This window comes from Henckelia pumila, chromosome 1 (genome assembly GCF_033568475.1).
Source record: "Henckelia pumila isolate YLH828 chromosome 1, ASM3356847v2, whole genome shotgun sequence".
Taxonomy (NCBI): domain Eukaryota; kingdom Viridiplantae; phylum Streptophyta; class Magnoliopsida; order Lamiales; family Gesneriaceae; genus Henckelia; species Henckelia pumila.
Genome location: NC_133120.1, coordinates 99,046,729 through 99,067,436, shown reverse-complemented (window position 1 = coordinate 99,067,436; position 20,708 = coordinate 99,046,729). Strand labels below are relative to the sequence as shown.

Genomic DNA, 20,708 nt, shown 5'->3' with positions numbered 1-20,708 from the left:
CATGATAGTTTTTTTTTCGCCTTTATTAAATTTTAATTATGATGGATAATTGTATTTCAAAATAAATAAATACTCATTGAATAAAAAGAGAGTTTTGTTATAGAAAAATTATCAAACGCCTTAGCGAAAGTTAATTAGGCCCATTAGTTATTAAAGAGTCTTATTAAAACGTATTTAAACCTAAATTGGGCGTGTTAGAGTGGAAGCCCATTTTTTCAATCCCACAAAAATCTATAAATAGGGGTTTAGCTTCCATTTGAGGTAAGTTTTCATAAACTTTTTATGGGGTCATAAGTAATGTTCTAAAAAGCGGCAGCAGTAAGTGGATAGTCACTTACCGCCTAGTGCTTAGGCGAGGCTTAGACGGTTTTTTCTTTTAAGGCTAAATATCTTGTTATTCTAGTTCGATAAATCTTAATATTTCTCCAATAATTTCTATTTATCGAATTCACATGCCTAAGTAGTTTTTTTTAATCTAAATAAATATCTAATTATTTTTGTTCATTTTAATATATCTTCAATAATTCATCTTTATCGAATTCAAACTTGAAATACATGACATATTTCTCGTCTTCCGCTACAAATTGATGGAAAAATATGTCAAATAATCTTTTTTTAAAAAAATAAAAAAGATATATATATATATATATTTAGACGGATTTTGAGGCGTCTAGGCGGTGGTGATTAGGCGGCCTAGACGACAAATTAATGTAATAACAACCAATAGCCTCAACTGTCTAAAAATCGGGGCGGTGTATAACCGCCTAGCGCCTAGGCGCCGCCTTTTAGAACACTGGTCATAAGTTATCTTTATTCTCTCAAGTTTTGGGTAGGTTGATTTGAGCGTCGAAAGGTTTTCGTCGAATAATCTTCGGCGCTTCTAATGATCATTTGTGACGCAGATGACAATTCATTGAGCGACGGTTGCGGTCCCAATACGGGCACTCCTTCAATCCCCCGAATTTTCCTAATTCAGATAATTATTTTGTTTGATCACATCAAATTATTTCTCTTTTTTTATATATATAAAAAAACTTGTTTTTCTCTTTCTCTGGTCTAAATTTGTTTTGTATCATTTCTCTGCATCGTATAATAATACACCAACTCTTGAATTTTCACAAGTGAATAAAAATGTCATTTCATAAATAAATTTATTATTTATTATTTTTTGAATAAATATTATTATTACTCTTAAATTCATATAACTTACTCTTAAATTTTAAATTTTATATAAAAATTTTAAAAAATACCATTTATCAAAAAATTTATATTGTCAATACATATGATTATATTATATATAAATTTTTGAGAAAATCAAATCAAAATATTTTTATATCTAAAAAATTATATAAATTACTTATTTATCCTAAAAAAAATTCATTTTTTAACATTAAAAATCTAATTTTTCAAAATTAGTAACTTTACTTTGTTTTCATATCGATAACTTTATATATTTTCTCATTCCTTAAAAAAACTATTTAATAAAAATATTTTTTAACATGTTCAAAATTAATATTCTGTTCTTGATAAAAATTATATGAGTATATATATAAATGTTATTAATAAAACAAGAATTTTAAAATAAGAATGCAAATTTTTTTTAATATAAATAATAATATTTTTAATTGTCAAATTCAAATTCCAAATCATGTTTTAAATTCTTGACAAACACCAAAATGAAATTTCAATTCCATGAATTTCAATTCCAATTTCAATTCCAATTCCAATTTTAATTTCAATTTCAATTTCAATTCCTATTTTTCATGCATCCAAACACATGTTAATATTCATCGGGGTCAAAACTAAAATGAAAATTTTGATATCAGTACAGATAGCATCCCCTACTAACATTGACTATAGTGTAATTTTGATAGAAAGCCCGCAGCAGAGCAGCCCGTTTGCAGTGACAAGCCACATTGATCCCAATATATATATATATATATATATATATTAATTTTGAAATTTTGAACTAATTTGTTATTAGCTCGTGCACAGATCAATTCAAAAAATTAAAAGATTTCAAGGCTAAAGTTGTAGCCACAGTAAATTATATGCCATCACTGGTTCGGCAGATTCATGTTCCCCTTCGCATCGGTTGAGACACGGACTGCAATGTGTGAAACTTTTTAGACCTTCATTGACGGAAATTCTATGTGGAGACACATACATAAAACAATCATCAGCATTTCTCTATACAACACTAAACATTATCTCATGTATATTTCACTTGAAAATAGGCCAAAAAAAAGGCAAATAATTAAACGTACTCCCTACGCTGTTGATAGCATCAGATGCAACACTCAAGAAATCCCGACAGTCTTGTTCAATACCCACAATGTAAGAGAAAGATGGATCGCGAAAACCGTGTGTAACCACGTCCTATCTAGCATAAATCCATACACGGTAATTCCAGCTTTGTTGTGTTCGAAGTAAGTCACTGAAACACAAAAAGGCCAATAAAAACAACGTTCTCATGGAATGCAAATGATCATGAATAAGTTCGGCAGTTACTTTACCTAGTGCTTGCCTTTTCTGGTAGGACACGGTGTTTGCGAAAATCGGCACCAAGTTTGTGTTGTCCAACGCGCTATCTCCATCTCCTACTTCATTATCCGAATCCGGCCAGTTGGCAGCAGTGACGGGAGACTGTGCCACATCAGCTGAAACAATCTGAGTCGATCGGATGTTGTCGGTCAGAGCATCAAACGAGTCTATCGTGGCACAGGCATGCCACTTAGCAGCGAGCGATGTGACCGCCTGCGCTCTGTGTGTTATCTTTGCTGCACTTTGCAAGCAGATTAGAAGCCCAGTCACCAGAGTTATGGAACACAACTGCATGACAGAAACAGAACCAAGTCAAAAACTTTACTACATTTTTTTTCTTGAATGTCATTGAAATAGATCAAAGAGCTGGCGACGCGGGATTACCGTGAGTTCTCCAGCTGTTGGGATGTTGACTCTGGAGCTCGGTTCAGTTGTAATGAGTAAAGAAACAAACTGGCTTATTGTTACTAAAGTCAGTGTCGACAAAATGAAGACTCTAAACCGATGACTTATGATCCGAAGATTTCTTCTGATCCTCAGATGTTCGATCAAGATCGAAGCAACGTCAGATTCGCGTTCAAAGACTTGAGCAAAGTCCTCTAACCTCAGTATTTGGAGGTAACACGTGAGGCGGAAGAGTACACAGAGGAGGAAACACATCGAGGTACGATACAGCCACGAGCACATCAGTAGCATGCAACCGATGATTTTGCACGGAAGCGTGTTGTATGGGTAGGGGATTTGATCTCCTCCGGAGGCAAACCACCATATCTGGTATATGCAGTCGGCAAGGAAACAGGGGAGAACAAAAGCCGAAAGGAGCTTCATCGATCTCTGCATCGACAAGTAGACATACTTAGAATTGGAGAATGCTCTAGCATGTAAGTGTTGGAAAAAATGAGTTGTGTACTCATTTAAAGTTGATAAATAATTCGAACAAGTTGCGAATGAATTCTATATCGCGAGTAGAATTCGTAAGAAAATTATTTCTCGATTATTGATCAAATAAAGTGAATGAGAAATTAATTAGTTCGAATTTATCGTGTTGAAAAGTTAATTGGAAACGATATATATGTATATGAGTATATAATATAATATATTATGTTATATTATATCACATATATATATATATTATAATATTATGTTATATATTATATTATATATATTAAGTAAATATACATAATTCACTCGGCCATGTGGCCGAGTGAATTTGAAGTATATCACACGGTCTTTGAATGGCCGTGTGGTGTGGTGAAGGGAAGCACCACTTCATGTGAAGTGGTGTTTGTTCCAATTGGTGAAAGGTTGTGTCTTTTCATCAAGGTTTTTCAACATTTATAAATAGGGATCCCCTTTCATTTGCATCAAACACCATTTTCTATTCTCTTCTCTCTTGTTTAATTCTTCAGCGAATTTTTTAAGCTTTTAGCGCTTAAGATTCGAATTACAAGACATAAAATCTTGGTTCGAATTTTCTAAGCTTTTTGCGCTTAGATTCGATCTTTAGAATTAAATTCGAGAGGTGTTTCGAATTTTAAGCAAAACACTTAGATTCAAATTTTACAAGACATAAAATCTTGGGTTTGGATTTTTAAGTTGAACGAGTAAAATTCGAATTCATAGCGTTCTGAACATTTCAAAGTTTGTGTGACTTTAAAATTTGTAGTGCTACTATTTTAAAGTCGATAGTCGTTGTATCTTGGGAAACGTTTGCCAATAGTCGTAAGCACCGGGATGAGGCAATAACGTTTTAAGAAAAAAGAGTCAAACTCTTGCCTCGACTAATTTTTCTATAGCCATTTTTGTTCACCCGCATATACTCAATATATCCAAAGATTACTAGTATTTTACCCAACAGAAAGATCATATTTTTATTGAAGTTTGGACTACACAATGAGTATTGCTAGCAATAGTTTAACATCTGTATTTGATCTACGCAAACAATCACTCTGATCACTCTGATAAATTATGCCACTCTTCGGGCAATAAAGGGCTGGTCAGCAAAATTCTGCTAACTCTGTGATCAACTAAATTTGACAAGATTATCAACTACTCGATGAAGTGAATTCACGGTTCGGATCACTTTTATCATACCAATAGAGGTGAGATATTGATATCGTGGTTCAAATGAATTGAGAGGGGTCATTTATTACTTGCTTTCATGATAGAATCTGGACTCAAAATTCTTTAGCAAGTACATTTTGAACTCGAATCAACTTTAAAATTTGAGTTTTAGCAGGATCGATATGGTTGGCATGATTTGAACGGTCAAGTTAAGCTAACAAAAAGTATCATTGGATTCAATATAATTTGTTTTATACAAGATGTTCGTATTACACAAGAAATGTAGTCACGGTGTAGCATAGACCAGGCACGTTAAATTTTAGTAATAAAAGTAAATCTTAAAGATGACAAAATTTTCGACAGGTAATTACTGAGAAAAAAGAAGAGAAAAAAAACGTACTTGAAGCTGCATCGTATATCCCTGTCGAACCTTCTCGCTTTCATCGCACAGTTTATCGAGAAACAGAAACTTCCGGAGCCCATATTTACGCCCGAAAGAAGTTAAGCAGAAGAAAGAAAGTGCAGCAAACAGAGAAAGTGATGACTGAACAATTACATTGTAAGGCCTCTGGTGGATCAGATCACAGTCCGAACAGTAAAATATGAAGTGGGAGACAATCGGAACAGCAATGTTTAGAAGGAAAAATATGGACCACGAAAGCCCAGTTTTCCATACATTCGAATAATCAAGAAAAACCCATTTCAGGCTATGGCTGTAACTCGTCGACTCCAAGTTGGATTCGTGGAGTGAATGGCTTGGTGAAATCGACTTGTTTTCTTGAAATAAAGCCTCTTTGGCCAATTCTTCCATTTGGGTACTGCTATTTTCTTCTTTCTTTCTTTCTTTCTTTTTTCAAAAAAACAAACAAACGAAAACTTGTTCTGCAAATTCTGGTTTCCGGGAGGATTTTATGGGAAAGATTGTAGCTAGGGGCAGGTTGTAATTGATGAATGATTGCTTGAGCTTTGTGAAATTTTGAGTATTTAACTCGCGAAGGTGATGACGACTCGTCTGCTTGTGATTGGGAGCAAAATAGTTTGGTTTGCAGGTGGCAATAGTTTTTTATATAATTTGAACTAAATATAATATGTAAAACGTCTCTCTCCCAAATGATAAGTTTTGTATTTGAATGAACAAAATTCAAATAAATTTTATAATTTCAATAGAGATAATCAAATCCCACCTACAATGAATAGATTTTAAAATTCATTATTACAAAGTGTGGCGCATGCAATAAATAAAAGGACGCTAAAAAGAAAGAAAACTAGCCATTTGTCATAAAACAATAGAGATGGAAAAAAGCCAAAAGTTCACAGATTGCATGGACATACATAGCCGCCGTCCACGTGTAGCCTGCTGGAAAGTTGGAGTTGAATATTTTTTTGCCCTACTGATACACGTCTTCCTATGTGACCTTGATATTTTGACCAAAAAATGATACATATGGTCAATTAATAATAATAATAATATTTCAACAAATTATAACAAAGAACATATACCTGTCCAATGATCATGACCAATGAAACTTGACATACTTACAAATTCATGCTGATTATTAAAATCTCATGATCTAGAAATAAAAATTAAAAAAAGGGAGCAAACAAGTTCTCCGCTAATACTCACAAGAAAAATAAGTTTTTTTTTAATTGATCAGATGTTCGAGTTGAGTCGGTGAGCGTTTGAAAAACGGTCAAGAATTATACCAATACAAACAATATTTTCTCGAGCTAGTCCTCCAGTACAATTTAACTGACGAACTTGATTCATATGTTATTCATTATTGACTTAGTCCCAAATTCCTCCATTAATAAGAATCTGAGGCAAACCCATGGGACCGCACATAATTTTATTTAACTAACTGTTGTTTCGTCGTTGTTGATCAAGTATAGTTGTAGGCCCACTAATATTTCAGGGAAATCCCTAACATTCCCCTCTGATTTGGTGCCATTTAAAAGTTAAGCCCATGATGATGAGGCCCAGTTGGCCCACATTGGATACAGATATATTATTATTATTATTATTATTATTATTATTATTATTATAACAAATGCAAACGAGAGGTAACGAAGCACGATACGCTAAGGTAGGAGTAGGGGTGTTATCGAGTCGAGCCGAACTCGAGTAGCACACTATTCGAGCTCGAGCTTGAGCTCGATCGAGTAGTAAAATATGAGCTTGAGCTCGAGCTCGAGTTCGGTTATAATTCGAGTACTCGAGCTCGAGCTTTTATATTATATATATATATAAATTAAAAATATATTAATAAATGAATAAATAAAATATTATATTATATATTTATAAAATAAATAAATATATAAATAAAATAAAATTAATTAAATATTATATATAAATATATAAATATTATAAATAAATTAATATAAAAATATAATATAATATTATATATATATTATATTTATATTTATATATATTTATATTATTTTTTAAAATATATATGTGGCTTATCGAGTAGCTCGTGAGCTACTCGATCACATAGTTTCAAAGCTCGACTCGAGCTCGATTGTATGCTCGAGCTACTCGAGCTCGAGTCGAGCTCGGTCAAATCGAGCTCGAGTCGAGCTTTGATCGAGCTACTCGCGAGTTGCTCACGAGTAGCTCGGCTCGTTTACACCCCTAGGTAGAGTGTCCGAAAGGAATATCCAAATTATTTTATATTTGATGGGTTGATTTTAAGATATTGAAGATCATGCAATCAGGGTTAGGTCTTTGTTGGGACAGATAAAAATAATAATAACTCACGTTTTATTTAATACCATATTATACGAATGTGAGGAGAAAAAAAGTCACTTGAACTTAGTGGAATTTTCTAGAAACCAATTATATTGTTCATTTCAAGTTTTGATTTTGTGGAACACTCCACAGAAAACCATAATAGTCTTTCTTTGGAAATGTTTTTAATTACCTGTAAATATATTTATCGCAGACGAGAAGTTGCCACACGTTGATCAAGTATGTAGAATTAAAACATTGCTAAGTGGTATCAAAAGAATTTTCTTTGGATATTCTGCAAATTTATTATTATTAATAGTATATACTAACGTAATGGGGTCATGATATAATTTTGGGTTTTTATAAGATATATTTTCTGTCAAAAACTAAATATCATATTATATTTTGTTGACAAATTTCTTTTTCTATCGTATGTATTATCTCCTATTACTTTAATTTAAAAAAATTAATATATCATTTCAACTTTAAAAATGGGCAATTTTCACTTTAAATAAAATAACATTTCTTTTTTTTTTTTCTTCTTTTTAACTAATCACACACATCGACATATACTAAAGTAAGATACTTAAGACTATTTTTTTAAAGACGCAGTTTTATTAAAAATAAGAATGATTACAATCTTAATTTATAACATCATAAATAAAATCTGGCGGTGCGACGAGCATGAAACCAATATATTCTATCAAGATTGTGGGCAACTTCATTTGCTTTTCTACGAGTAAAACAGATTCTGAATGATAATCTTTGATGAAAAATTTCTCGGCAGCAAACAAAAAACTAAATTCTAAATCATTTGCTCATTGCGAACTCGTTGCATCGATTACCACTTCGGAGTCTGATTCAAATACCTTCAAAGCATTTTTGTTTCACTGAACGAGCCTTATAAATGTTTCTTTCAAGTAAATTATAAAGATAATTTAGGCTAAACCATTTATTAATACTCTGTATGTACATAATAAATGATATTATCAATGCATTAAATGCTAAATACACATCAATCAACGGAACACCCACACCACCATGCCCGACTGATTATTTGTCAACAAACATAAAAAAAAACGAGAACATTGAAAATGGCGCGCATGCTTTTCGGTCGATTGAACTTTGAAGCATGATTTGGTGGATGCATATCCTTTCCCAAGTTAAATGATTATTATAAAACAAACGTTATTGTTAAATTGAATAAATATATTTCGAATTATCAAATACCAACTTAAATATATACTATCGTGTATAAATAAATTAATAGATTATTATTGCGAGTCAGATATTTAAGTAATTTTTGAAAGAGCTTTTATAAGAAACTGATTTCATCCCCTCCCAAACACTACCCCTCTAATTAATATGTATTACACAATTGTACCATATCGGTATATATAATGGCTATAGTTATTCATTATACCAAAAATCTAGTAATAATTACATAGGTTATATTTGAACATGTACTTTAAAAACGTTTTTAATGTTTTACAAGTGAAAAAAAACTAAAAGTATGTATTTGAATAAAAGTTTTGTAAACTGTTTTTGAAAACTAATTTTTAAAAAGTGTTCTCCAAGAATAATTTTTAATGAACACTTGAAAGGTGGAAGACAAAGATAACAACAATATGACTTTTGAAACGTTAAAATATTTTTATATAATAGTTGTCCAAACACGTATTTATTATAAAAACAACTTTAAAAATATTTTATAATTTTTTTTAAAAAAAACACTTTTATAAAAACGTTTTATAAATATATATCGAAACGATTCGAAAATATGCCAAATAAATATAAACAACTTCATACGTTACGTATGTAGTAACCACTTATTTATGGTGTGTGGTATGGTAGTGTGGTTACCAACTATCCACGATTGCTATACATTTATATTTAGAATGATATTATACCGTTACGTACATTGAATAAGTTATGGCAATTTAATTGGCCCAATGACATCAAGTATCTCGATAATGAGACATGTTAACATCGAGACGGATCAATTCGATGTATTAAACATTTGATATTATATATATATATATATTTGTTTATTTATTTTGTGGTTATAAATCCTATTTAAAAACATCTAGGTGCCACGAACTTCTCGTTATTATATGGGAAAAAATATCTCGACAGTCATGGATGAGTCGTGATGACTGGGAATGGGCGCAAATTGCATGTACGGGAATTAAAATAAGATTAAATTAGAGGTGTGGAATTTGGCTCGTGCCATGTCTGAAACTTTGGTTTATTATTAAAATAATCATTTGTACGACAATTTATATTGTTAATTTCTCTGCGACGTAGATTAAGCCAAATGCTGGCGTCAACAATAACAACAACAAACAGAGGATAATAATAATAAATTACAAACTTTTTTCAACATAAATTAGAGGAAGAAGAGGTTCCACGGAGAATCCTGCTTCGGGATTGATTCTACACACACACACACACACACACACACACACACACACACATACATATGTATTTTTAAAAATATAGATAGTTTAATGCTTACACGTTGAAAGTCCATTCGAAGAAATGTATCAAACAGTGAACAATGGGAGCCCTATTTTCCTAAAAAAAGCTAATTAACGACAAATTGCAAGTGTGAGCCTGAAACTTTCAATCGTGGCGATACGCCTTTATCTTCGAAAAATGTACTCAAAATATCTTACTCAAGTTGTTGATATATGTGTGTTAGCTTGGAAAATTGTACTATTGAAAGTATCTCAAAGAACACTATCTTATGGTTGCAGAATGAGTAAATTTAGGGTTAATAAAATATCATGTAAACCACGTTAATCAGACAAATCTCGTATGACAAGTTAGTCTAAAAAAGTGTTGCAGAGAGAATAAAAGAAAGATATTGAGGAGAGTTGTTTGCAAATGTTTTTGCTTTTAAATAAATTATTAAATATATATATTATATAGGGCAATTTGCTCAAAAATTTCCAAATGCAAACATATTTTGCTTTGGGATCCCTAGTCATAAAATGTGGTACAAAACAATACAATATGTGGTACAAAACCATACAAGATGTGGTACAAATTAACAAAAATTGTGGTACAAAAAAGTGGCTAGGGAGTGCAGAGCAATAAATGTTTGCATTGGGGATTTTTGAGCAATTTGCACTTATTATGAAAAAGTATGAAAAAAAAGCATAAATGGACGGTATTTGAGAACAAAATCGAAAAGATGAATGAGAAGTAAACAGTATTTGCCCACCTACCATGCTCACCATCATGCCCACCAATGATGTGACACTATTCTATTGGACCTACAATTTATCATATCTTTATCACATCCAATAGAATAGTGTCACATCATTGGTGGGCATAATAGATGGGCACTTGAAAGAAACTCTCTCTATATATATATAACCAAAATCACTTTAGAATCTTACTACCTTCTATATTTAAATTAAATTAAACAGAAGTTAATGCAAATATGGATTTAAGAAGCACACAAATTCTTTAAAATGCTAATTTATCTTTTATTTTACTATTAATTTTTGTAAAAAAATTCTTTATTATATTTTCAGTTGTTTCGTAACTTTTATATATTGACTTTCATATTTTAATTATGAACTTGTCCTTATGTGATTTAATAAATATGTTTTTTTGTGTTTATGTAGAAAGGGTTTCAAAGAAGGCTAATAGAAAATATATTTTAAATGTCATTTTGGAACTAAAGGCTATTTTTAAGAATAAAATTGCTTGAAAGCCAAAATTGATTATGATAGTTTAAAGAAAGTCATTTTGGAAAATCTCTCTACTATATATTTTTTTAAGATGGATTTTAAAAAAAACATTTCTTAAACTACTATTTTTAACACTCCCTAAATCAACTTTACTCTGAATATGGTCCTCTGATGACATGGCGTTTAAGGGGGAAAAAAACCTTAATCATATTGGGCCTTTGATGTGTTAATCAATATTTAATAGCCGGCGCTTCGTATCATCTGCTTGCTTGCCTAGAGTTTTATACTTTTATTATGTGATTTGTTAATAACTTTACTTTTTTGTTGTATGAAAACTTAGCAACTATTTTTTTTTTTAAAAAAAAAATCTTACAGTAGTAACGTGATTTTTGGAATCATAGATAAACTGGGGATCTTTATTCATAGAATTAGGCTTACCAGTGTCAGTGGCTTTTAAGATGTCAAGTTTTTTGTAATTAAATTTTTTTTTTGTCACAAATGAAGAATATGGTTTCAATCCCTTTTTTGTTTTTAAACTAAGGTTTCAATCTCTAGGTACATAACATTTTTTGAAGAATATGATCGATGAGACAGATCGATTTGGGCTATACTTAAATTGAAAAATAATATTTTTATTATAAAAATAATTTTTTATTGGTTGGTTTGAATATAAGTCAGTGTGCTATATTTTTGTCTCAAGAAAATAGCAAGCTCTCTACTTTTTGTTTATTTCCGAAGCGACATCACATTTCATATATAGTTAATTACATTGCTAACCTTAAATTTTTATCAGTGCAAATCGGAAGAGGCGTGTTTCAAACATTATTTCGTTGGATCATATCATCTTTAAATTTATTACATTTTGTCACGAGACAAGGTAACAGGGTCGAGCTTTATATAATTTTAATCGAATCTTATCTTATTTTATGGGGATACCTTAATTCAATTATATAGTTTTATTTGCATATTTGATTTTTTTTATTGGTTTCTGTGTTTTAACTGGGAAAGCAAATATATAAATATAAGTACATAGCAACTGTAGATTCAGTTCTAACTTAGTATACGAATCCAAAGCGCCCGCCTAACGTGGTCTGTTTATGCCCATAGAATTATCCAATTTCTCCATAATACACACACACTCTCCGTCCCCTTCTTTCCTCCACTCCTACTGATTTAGCTCTTCACCGTCAACTACTCGTGGTGGCGAGATTTTGCCAATGGGAGGCGGAAGCACTTCAATCGGTGCGCTGGTGCCTACGGTCAAATCCGAGCCGGCGAATTCCTCCACCGAGGCGCCGCCGGCTCAGTCCACACCGGAGCTGCCGGCGCTACCACCCCCAGAGGGACAGGCGGTTGACGAGGTGGATAAAGATGTTTTGTGCCCGATATGTATGCAGATTATTAAGGATGCTTTTTTGACGGCGTGCGGACATAGTTTCTGCTACATGTGTATCGTGACTCATCTTCAGAATAAGAGTGACTGCCCTTGCTGCTCTCATTTCCTCACCGCCAACCAACTCTACCCCAATTTCCTCCTTAGCAAGGTGTTTTTTCCTTATAATTTGACATAAGAGTATCGTGATCCTGTTTTTTTTTTATTTTTGTTGGTAATTTGGGGTTTTAGAAATCTCTATTTCAGTAATGATGCTGTGTGATTTACAATTTAGAGAGTTGGTTTGTTTTTTTTTTTTTAGGAGTCGCTAAATGTACGAACTGAGCTTATGTTTTAAAATTATATGTGATAAAAAAAGAAGCGAAATGATAGATATTGAATGGGTACGTGGTGTGGAAAATTAATGAGGTCACCTGGAGCAGTCTTCTACCGTGACATATTTGTTGAAATTTATGAGTAGAGTTCAATTGAGCTCGCAATGTGACCTGGATCGTGCTTATGGCGCTGTGTCTCCTATTCTTACAGTTACTGATGAAAACTTCTGCTCATCAAATAGCAAAGAACACCAGTCCTTTGGAACAACTTCGTCGGGCCTTGGAGCAGGTAAGTTATATTGCAATTTCAAATAATTACCAGACGGAACTCTGGCTGATTCATGGATTTTTCAAACAGTAAAAGTGGGAATGTTTTTTCCTGTTTGAGGCATAATTACATGCATGTACAAAAAATTTGATGCTTCAGAAGCTTAGACGCTAGCTTTACCATCTAATGGTCGGCATCACACATTGTGCATCAATCAAAATTTGTGGTTGGTGGATGTGTATTCTGCTTGTTATTCATCCGTCTCCATAACTGAGAGATTGACCCCCGAATTCTTGAGTATTGAACCTCTGTTCAGAACTGTCACTATAAATGATGGCCGGGAATAGATTTGCAGATTTTAAAAGTGGACTTTTGGGCGTCTGGGATGTATCGTAGAAGTTAGCAGAGGATAATGAATAACTGTACGGTGTTTTGGAGTATCGTCATCTTTTTCATTCTGGTCAATGTGTTTTGATTGTGACCAATGTCGTTGAATGTTTATTTTATTTTTTTCATTTTTGAAAAATCATTTCTAGTATGTTTACAATCTGTCGTTCATGCGTAGTTACATCTGTATGGTTGATACTTAGTTATGATTTATTCACAGGGATGTGAAGCGTCAGTTAAAGAGCTGGAATCTCTTTTGTTTCTTCTCACGGAGAGGAAAAGTAAAATGGAGCAAGAAGAAGCCGAGACAAATCTGCAGATTCTGCTCGACTTTCTGCAGTATTTGAAAAAGAAAAAACTGGATGAGCTCAATGAGGTTCTTGAGCTTGATTCTTTTGGCTATGACTTAGTCACATTTATGTATTGATAGAAGTTAGTTAAAACTTCTTATGCGTGTTAAAAAATAATGATAGTTATGTGTGGAACTTGATATTGAACGATATGTATCAATTTAATCTCATTAGGGCTTTTCTAAATATACCATCTGATGTCTTGTTGTGCTTCTGCATTCATAACATCAGGTACTTATTGTTTGTCACGTTGAAATATTAATGATCCTTCCTATATTCATCCTTTTTGTGAATCTCAGCATGTATTGTACCATTTTGTAGCTCATTAGATGATATTGTGCCAACTTTGTAAAGAAAAGTAATAAATTTGAAGTTCCATTTCCAATTTTTTTGCCAGGTACTATCCGACCTTCAGTATATTAAAGAAGATATTCATGCGGTGGAGAGACGGCGAATAGAGATGTACCGAAGACGGGATAGATACTCCACCAAAATGAGAATGCTTGTCGATGAACCTGCTTCTAAAACAGTATGGCCATCTTTGATTGATAAGCATGGTGGTTCTACGGTCTCTAGAACCGCTACTGCACCCGGCTTGTGCCTTGTGAGTCCTGGAGGTTCACAAAACAGAAAAACTGATTCAAAATCTTCTGCATGTCATTTAATCCCGAGGAAGGATTCTTTTGGTGGTTCAGACAATCAAAATCTTAATCAATCTGGACTTGCATTGGCAAGAAAGAGACGAGTTCATGCACAGGTCAGCAATCTCTTGACAGATTTCTCTTTTAGCTGGGATAGTGTGGATTATGATGTTACTGCATGAAACAATTTCTAAAGAATGCTGGGAGTCTTGCACATGTTGAGGAAGAAAGGTACTTTTGTCTATGAATAGTGTCACCCAAATTTAATCATCATAATTGGAAGTATTTAATAAAACTTAATAATTTTCTATGCTCAGAGTTGTTTGGCATTATTGTCCATTCAAATCCTTTTAGCCAACCAATTCCTGCTGGATTACTCTGAACGTATCAACATTGTAGATCCCTCCCTCACTAATTATTTTGATGGTCACAATGGACATTACCAAATTGGTTTTCCGTAGGTTCAATGACATTTTATCATTCTGTTGAGATGTTTGCTGTCATGGTTTCTGTTGCAACAGTTCAACGAACTTCAAGACTGTTATTTACAAAAAAGGCGACATTCAGCAAGACCATCTCAACAACAGCAAGAAAAAAATCATCCTTCTTTGAATCGGGAAGGGTACACTGACGGGCTTGAGGATTTTCAGTCTGTTCTATCAACCTTCACACGATATAGGTACAATCTAAAAAAAGTTGATAGAAATAATATGTTCTCTCAATTCAACGCGTAATAAAACTTTCATTGTTCCATCAGTCGGTTGCGGGTTATTGCTGAACTTAGACATGGAGACCTGTTTCATTCAGCCAATATCGTATCGAGGTGAGTGTATACTTCTGCATTTCTACAAATTTAGGTTAATGATATGCTGCATATTCTTCATCTGAAAACAAGTTGGTAAACAACATTAGTTTGGAAAAGCCTTTAGTATGGGCTACAAATATTGTTAAGATCTTTTCGTGTAATTAGACAGAATATGTCCTGGACTCCTGTGCTGATATTTCAGTTTCAGTTGCGGGTCACCTAATGTTGAAGCTTTATTTTTTTCCTTTCTAACAACTTCTTGATCTTCTTGGCCATCTATTACTTCTCAAGTTATAAGTGTTTTATTGTTCCAGAATAATTTTGGTTGTTTGACCCCTAAAACAATGTGGCATATTGCGTGTCCCCGAGATTGCTTTATTGTGTTTGAAGCAGTTGCTTTTTCTTGCAGTATAGAATTTGATCGAGATGATCAGTTGTTTGCTACTGCTGGAGTATCTCGGCGCATCAAGATATTTGAGTTTTCATCAGTGAGTGCTAGGTTGAATTCGCGAAATATATGATTTTATTTTAGGAGATGATAGACCATGTGTGTATTTGTAGAGTTGGCGTATTTAGGACTTTAATCATTCCATGTGATGGGGTGCTTGATTTCCTGAATTAGATTCTTACGAATAATTCAACTTAAAAAATTGCTGAATTTTTATGAAGTTCAAATTCTGAAGTGGGGTTCCAGCTATCAATTTCTGTTATCACATGTATTGCATCAAGTCACTCATGAAACTGATGCTTGATTGTTTGCCAGGTTGTTAACGAACCAGCTGATGTGCAATGTCCTGTTGCAGAAATGTCAACACGATCAAAACTCAGCTGTTTGAGCTGGAACAAGTATACAAAAAATCACATAGCCAGCAGCGACTATGAAGGCATAGTAACTGTTTGGGATGTTGCTACTCGACAGGTGGTGTCTACTCTGGTGTGATAGTCTGCTTCCACCCCTTGAATCCTGCAAAATAATTAATATGGATTGTTTCAAAATTTGTCTAGAGTGTGATGGAGTATGAGGAGCACGAAAAGCGTGCCTGGAGTGTTGATTTTTCGCGTATGGAACCTTCAATGCTCGTGTCTGGGAGTGATGATTGCAAGGTATTCGTAATAAGGATATTTAGCTAGGTCAGCTTTTGTATGTTTTGCCTCTATGTTAAAGGTCTTGATTTACTGCAGATCCATGTACAACCCCCTAGATTTACCCCTCTGCTATGTGTTTAATTGCTAGTATTTTACATGGATATTCTTGTACTAGTGCTCCAAGATATAATGTGAAGCTCTATCTGTAAATTTACTGTATAAAAGCCAAGGCCAACATGTTGTGGAGCCAGTTGAAGCTGTCAAACAAATAACAGAAGGAAAGTGACGAGTAACAACTTGTTGGCATATTGGCATGCTTGATACAAAATACATGTGATATCATGGCTCTCTCTGAAAGATGACCGTTACGGTATCTGGTGGATAATTCTCACAATTTTCTGTTGGTAAACATTGGGTGTTGAAACATAGTGCTACTTGTAATGAATTACATATCAAAAGTTCAGTACAAGCTGCTGGATTTTTTTAATCTTGGAACTTGTCATTGAATGAAAGCAAGTTTTAAATGTTCATCAGGTCAAAATTTGGTGCACAAAACAGGAGGCAAGTGTTATTAATATTGATATGAAAGCTAATATATGTTCCGTCAAGTATAACCCTGGATCGAGCTTTCATGTAGCTGTAAGTTAATATTTTTTTTTTAGTTGCTTTGTTCTGTTTCTATGTCGTGGCGTTCTGGCATGATAAATTTCATGTGTATGTCATTTTCAGGTTGGTTCTGCAGATCATCACATTCATTATTATGACCTGAGAAAAACCAGCCAACCTCTGTATATTTTTAGTGGGCATCGGAAGGCTGTCTCATATGTGAAATTTTTGTCCAACAATGAACTAGCCTCTGCATCTACAGACAGTACGTTGCGCTTGTGGGATGTCAAGGATAATGTTCCAGTAAGATGGGATTCTACATAAACTTTTACTACTTAGCGCTTTTCATATTTTTTAGCCATAATTGTTCTTTTATCATGCTTCTTTTGTGAAGCAAGATAAACTTAAACCTCATCATTTCCTTTTGTCTAAGCTAGAGCTTTAAGTTAAATACTGAGTGATCCTCTAATTTTGATTTTTGCTTTCTTTTTTTCATGTTCATATGCTCAGCTGCGTGCATTCAGGGGCCATACAAATGAAAAGAATTTTGTGGGCCTCACAGTGAACAACGAATACATCGCCTGTGGAAGTGAAACAAATGAAGTTTTTGTATACCACAAGGTAACGAATTTCTTTCTTGAAATGTTCAAGTAGTCCAAAAAAGTTGATCAAGAGGAAGTTGGGGGAATAACTAAGGCACATCCAAGAACTTGACTCATAGTAATTGATTTTGAGAGACTGAACAATTGCTATATACCTAAATTTGCTCTCGGACTAGTTATTATAATTGGTTACTCAAGTCTAAGTATTTGAATGGGCTACTTGTAGGTGACTAGACTAGTATATACACAACTACAAATAACAAATATCTAATATCAGTTGGGTTTTTAGAAATCCTTTTAGGAAAACCAAGCAAATGACTCGGGCAGAACTTTCTTTTTGAGGATTTTAAGAAATTTGGAGATTTTATTGCTGACAGTCCAATGTTTAAATGTGACTAGTTAATTTCAACGTCCATGTGTCTGATCTGAGATCTGTGTTGGGCAGGCAATTTCTAAACCTTCAGCATGGCACAAATTCAGTTCCGATGTGGATGAGACCAATGAGGATGCAAATTTCTTCATCAGTGCAGTATGTTGGAAGAGTGATAGTCCAACTATGCTAACAGCAAACAGCGAAGGGACCATAAAAATACTCGTGCTTGCGCCTTGACACCAGTATATGCATAAAACTGTATAATGCGTGAGTTATTTGGGAGAGAATGAACGAGAAACTAATTATTATATAGATATATATGTGTATTAATTTTTTTTAGCGTGATGAGTTAGTTTGTGAATTAGCTATATATGTTGATGATCTCTCAAATGCTTTGCTAATCAATCAAATATTTAATACTTTGGGGCATCTAAGAAGGGTCCGAGGATGTCACTGTGAAAGTGGGTAGAAAGAAACATATACGAATTTCTGGGAAGAATATTTTCAAAGGGGGATTTATAATGGGAGCTTAAAAAAGAATGTGGACGAGCAACAATCGAATCGTCAATGAAGAAAAGTGACGACTGAAACGATATCTCGCCACCATCATTATACCTCATGCTCTCGACTGATGATACGAGAATCAAGATCTCGTCCCCTTCATGAATTACGAGCAGAGGCGAAGAAAAAAAAAACAGGAAAAAAAATAGATTAAAAAATCAGTCGGCTTCCGCTTTCTTCTTGTTTGATTTGCACTAGAGGGGCGTAGCAACAGCAGCGGGGATGTGCTGGGGAGCAAGCAATCTAGGGGTTATATATATAGATTGGGGGCGAAAACCCTAAGCGGAGACATTTACTGCATTGCCCTCACTAACAAATTATGCACTAGGGGCCCCCTAGGGTTGCCTAATCAAACATTCAATGAATGCATCGGGCTATTGGTGGGTATTGTGCCGTGGGTCATGTTATATCCATAAGGAGGCCGAAAATCCATCAGTCATTACACATTGGGTTTGAAATTAAGAACTATTTCAAACGTATTTTTTGGGAATTTTTTTAAAATAAAATATAAAGATAATTTTGTAATTTTAAAATAAAACGTGTGATCCAATGTATAATCCTAGTTATTTTAACCTACAAGTGTTTAATGAGAACCCGTGGGCCGAATCCGATTGAGATGAGGGTCAATTGGAACTTAGTTTGGAGGTTGTGTATCCCTCCAAAAATTTGCAATTTCATTTGGAGAGCTCTATCAGCTTGTTTTCCAACTATGATCGCCCTACGTCGTCGAAGAGTCGTAGTTTCGAAATGGTGCCCGATGTGTCATAATGAGCAGGAGAACGACTTTCATATACTTCTCTTGCCCGTCAGCCCGTAATGTATGGTGTCTCACACCTCTTGGGAGTCATTTTGGGTTTGAGGGGTCATTAGTAGGGTGGTGGAACAGAATAACCACCAACTTTGATACCCCTGAAATCGAGCTTGCGGCAATAGTAATGTGGAGTTTATGACAAAATAGAAATGAGGTGGTATGGAATTCTGGAGGTAAACCTGCAACCATTGTACTTCAAGCTGCTTTGGATATCTGTTCTCAATGGAAACCAGCTCACAATTTGAATCAGAACCAGCAGGCATCCACCAACAAAAATCGTCTCGCTTGTTGGAAAACTCCAATGGTAAATCAATTGAAATGTAATGTTGATGCGGCACTTTTTGTAGATGATGGCACAACAGGTTATGGTTGTATAATCAGAGATAATCTTGGCTTTGTGGTGGCAGCGATTCATGGTAGAGAATACCCGATATTACTAACCCTTCAATAACAGAAGCGCTGGGTATTAGGAAAGCATTGAGCTGGATTAAGGAGTTGAATTTATCGTCAATTATTGTTGAATCCGATGCGCTTTTGATCGTTGAAGCTCTAAACTGTACGATACCGGATTCCTCCTCGATTGGTCTCATATTAGAAGATTGTAAAATCCTTGCTCAGGAAAAAATATCCAATCTATCTCGTTTGCTTTTGTTCGCAGATAAGCGAACCATGCTGCTCACGCTTTAGCGAGAAAAGCTGGTTCTTTGTCTGATCTTGTAGGCCGAGTGGTTCCTCCGCCTTCTGTAATTTATGATGTAATTCTCACTGATTTGATTTAATATATTTTGTTTATGTTTAAAAAAAAAAAAAAGTGACGGTGTATTTTAGTTTCAACAAAAAAAGGTGAGAGTATATTTTAATCCTACCACCGAAAATAAGATAAAAAGATCATAGGAAAATATCAATAATAAAAAATTAAATATTCAACATGTGTATACATTGGCCACATGTATTACGCAAAGAATGCCAAAAATAAGCGAACAAGTTCAAGTGTTCAACTTGGTTAATTCTGACCATCAGTCCCGATATGAAATACATATTTAATACATTTTTAGATATGAACTCTTTAGATGTCACGAATTTTCCGTTCAATTTATTGACATATTGCATATGCAATCGCGAGGTTTCCGGTGAATGCACTGCTGCATCATAAAAACCCATGTAAAATTAACCCAGTACATATCAGTGGCGAAGCTGCAAAATTGAAGTCAACATTCCAAATGCTTTAAAATCTCATCAAATTCTTCAAATTTACGGAAACATGAATATATTTAAAACAAGAAAACAACAACCCTTTTTTTCGAGAATCTCAATATATATCGAGAATCTCAAGAATGGAGCGATTACAGAGGGGACAAGTGCCTCGATTGAGCCACAACTCCCTGGAACACACTCTGCAGAAAGTGTGTCCACATGGTATGAAAGCTGCACCCTTCTTCCTTCCCATGCACACGCAGCACACCCGATCGCA

At 34.0% G+C, this 20,708-nt stretch overlaps 2 protein-coding genes and 1 non-coding gene across 5 annotated transcripts; 1 reads left to right on the top strand and 2 right to left on the bottom strand.

Moving 5' to 3' along the window:
• Positions 1 to 1,983: 1,983 nt before the first annotated feature.
• Positions 1,984 to 5,701, bottom strand: LOC140875737 (uncharacterized). 3 transcript variants are annotated; one of them, XM_073279516.1, is made up of 5 exons: positions 5,009 to 5,701; positions 2,929 to 3,378; positions 2,517 to 2,832; positions 2,268 to 2,437; positions 1,984 to 2,107 (listed from the first exon to the last, which is right to left on the bottom strand). In XM_073279516.1, exons 1-4 carry the CDS (start codon positions 5,417 to 5,419, stop codon positions 2,301 to 2,303), a joined length of 1,314 nt encoding a protein of 437 aa, XP_073135617.1. In that variant the 5' UTR covers positions 5,420 to 5,701; the 3' UTR covers positions 1,984 to 2,107; positions 2,268 to 2,300. The 3 variants fall into 3 exon arrangements, with proteins under 3 accessions (XP_073135617.1, XP_073135615.1, XP_073135614.1); XM_073279514.1 differs by having other exon boundaries at positions 1,991 to 2,149; XM_073279513.1 differs by having other exon boundaries at positions 1,991 to 2,437.
• A 6,387-nt stretch (positions 5,702 to 12,088) lies between these two features.
• Positions 12,089 to 18,204, top strand: LOC140878695 (E3 ubiquitin-protein ligase COP1-like). The gene is made up of 13 exons (XM_073282311.1): positions 12,089 to 12,584; positions 12,959 to 13,036; positions 13,623 to 13,778; positions 14,150 to 14,509; positions 14,915 to 15,072; positions 15,151 to 15,216; positions 15,608 to 15,686; positions 15,962 to 16,117; positions 16,204 to 16,302; positions 16,819 to 16,923; positions 17,014 to 17,193; positions 17,401 to 17,511; positions 17,938 to 18,204. The coding sequence occupies exons 1-13, from the start codon at positions 12,258 to 12,260 to the stop codon at positions 18,100 to 18,102; spliced, it is 2,040 nt and encodes a 679-aa protein (XP_073138412.1). The 5' UTR covers positions 12,089 to 12,257; the 3' UTR covers positions 18,103 to 18,204.
• A 200-nt stretch (positions 18,205 to 18,404) lies between these two features.
• LOC140876554 (small nucleolar RNA snoR111) lies at positions 18,405 to 18,529 on the bottom strand. The gene has a single exon (XR_012148858.1). It is a non-coding gene; the product is annotated as a small nucleolar RNA snoR111 (small nucleolar RNA).
• Between the last annotated feature and the right edge of the window lie 2,179 nt (positions 18,530 to 20,708).

What these genes read in the sequence shown, in the direction of transcription:
- LOC140875737 (XM_073279516.1), bottom strand. Translation starts at nt 5,419, where the DNA reads ATGGAAGAATTGGCCAAAGAGGCTTTATTTCAAGAAAACAAGTCGATT. An exon ending in GATATACGATGCAGCTTCAA is followed by an intron (nt 3,379 to 5,008) that starts GTACGTTTTTTT and finishes TTGTCGATGCAG; the next exon opens with AGATCGATGAAGCTCCTTTC. An exon ending in CAACAGCTGGAGAACTCACG is followed by an intron (nt 2,833 to 2,928) that starts GTAATCCCGCGT and finishes TCTGTCATGCAG; the next exon opens with TTGTGTTCCATAACTCTGGT.
- LOC140878695 (XM_073282311.1), top strand. Translation starts at nt 12,258, where the DNA reads ATGGGAGGCGGAAGCACTTCAATCGGTGCGCTGGTGCCTACGGTCAAA. An exon ending in TTCGTCGGGCCTTGGAGCAG is followed by an intron (nt 13,037 to 13,622) that starts GTAAGTTATATT and finishes ATTTATTCACAG; the next exon opens with GGATGTGAAGCGTCAGTTAA. An exon ending in AACTGGATGAGCTCAATGAG is followed by an intron (nt 13,779 to 14,149) that starts GTTCTTGAGCTT and finishes TTTTTTTGCCAG; the next exon opens with GTACTATCCGACCTTCAGTA.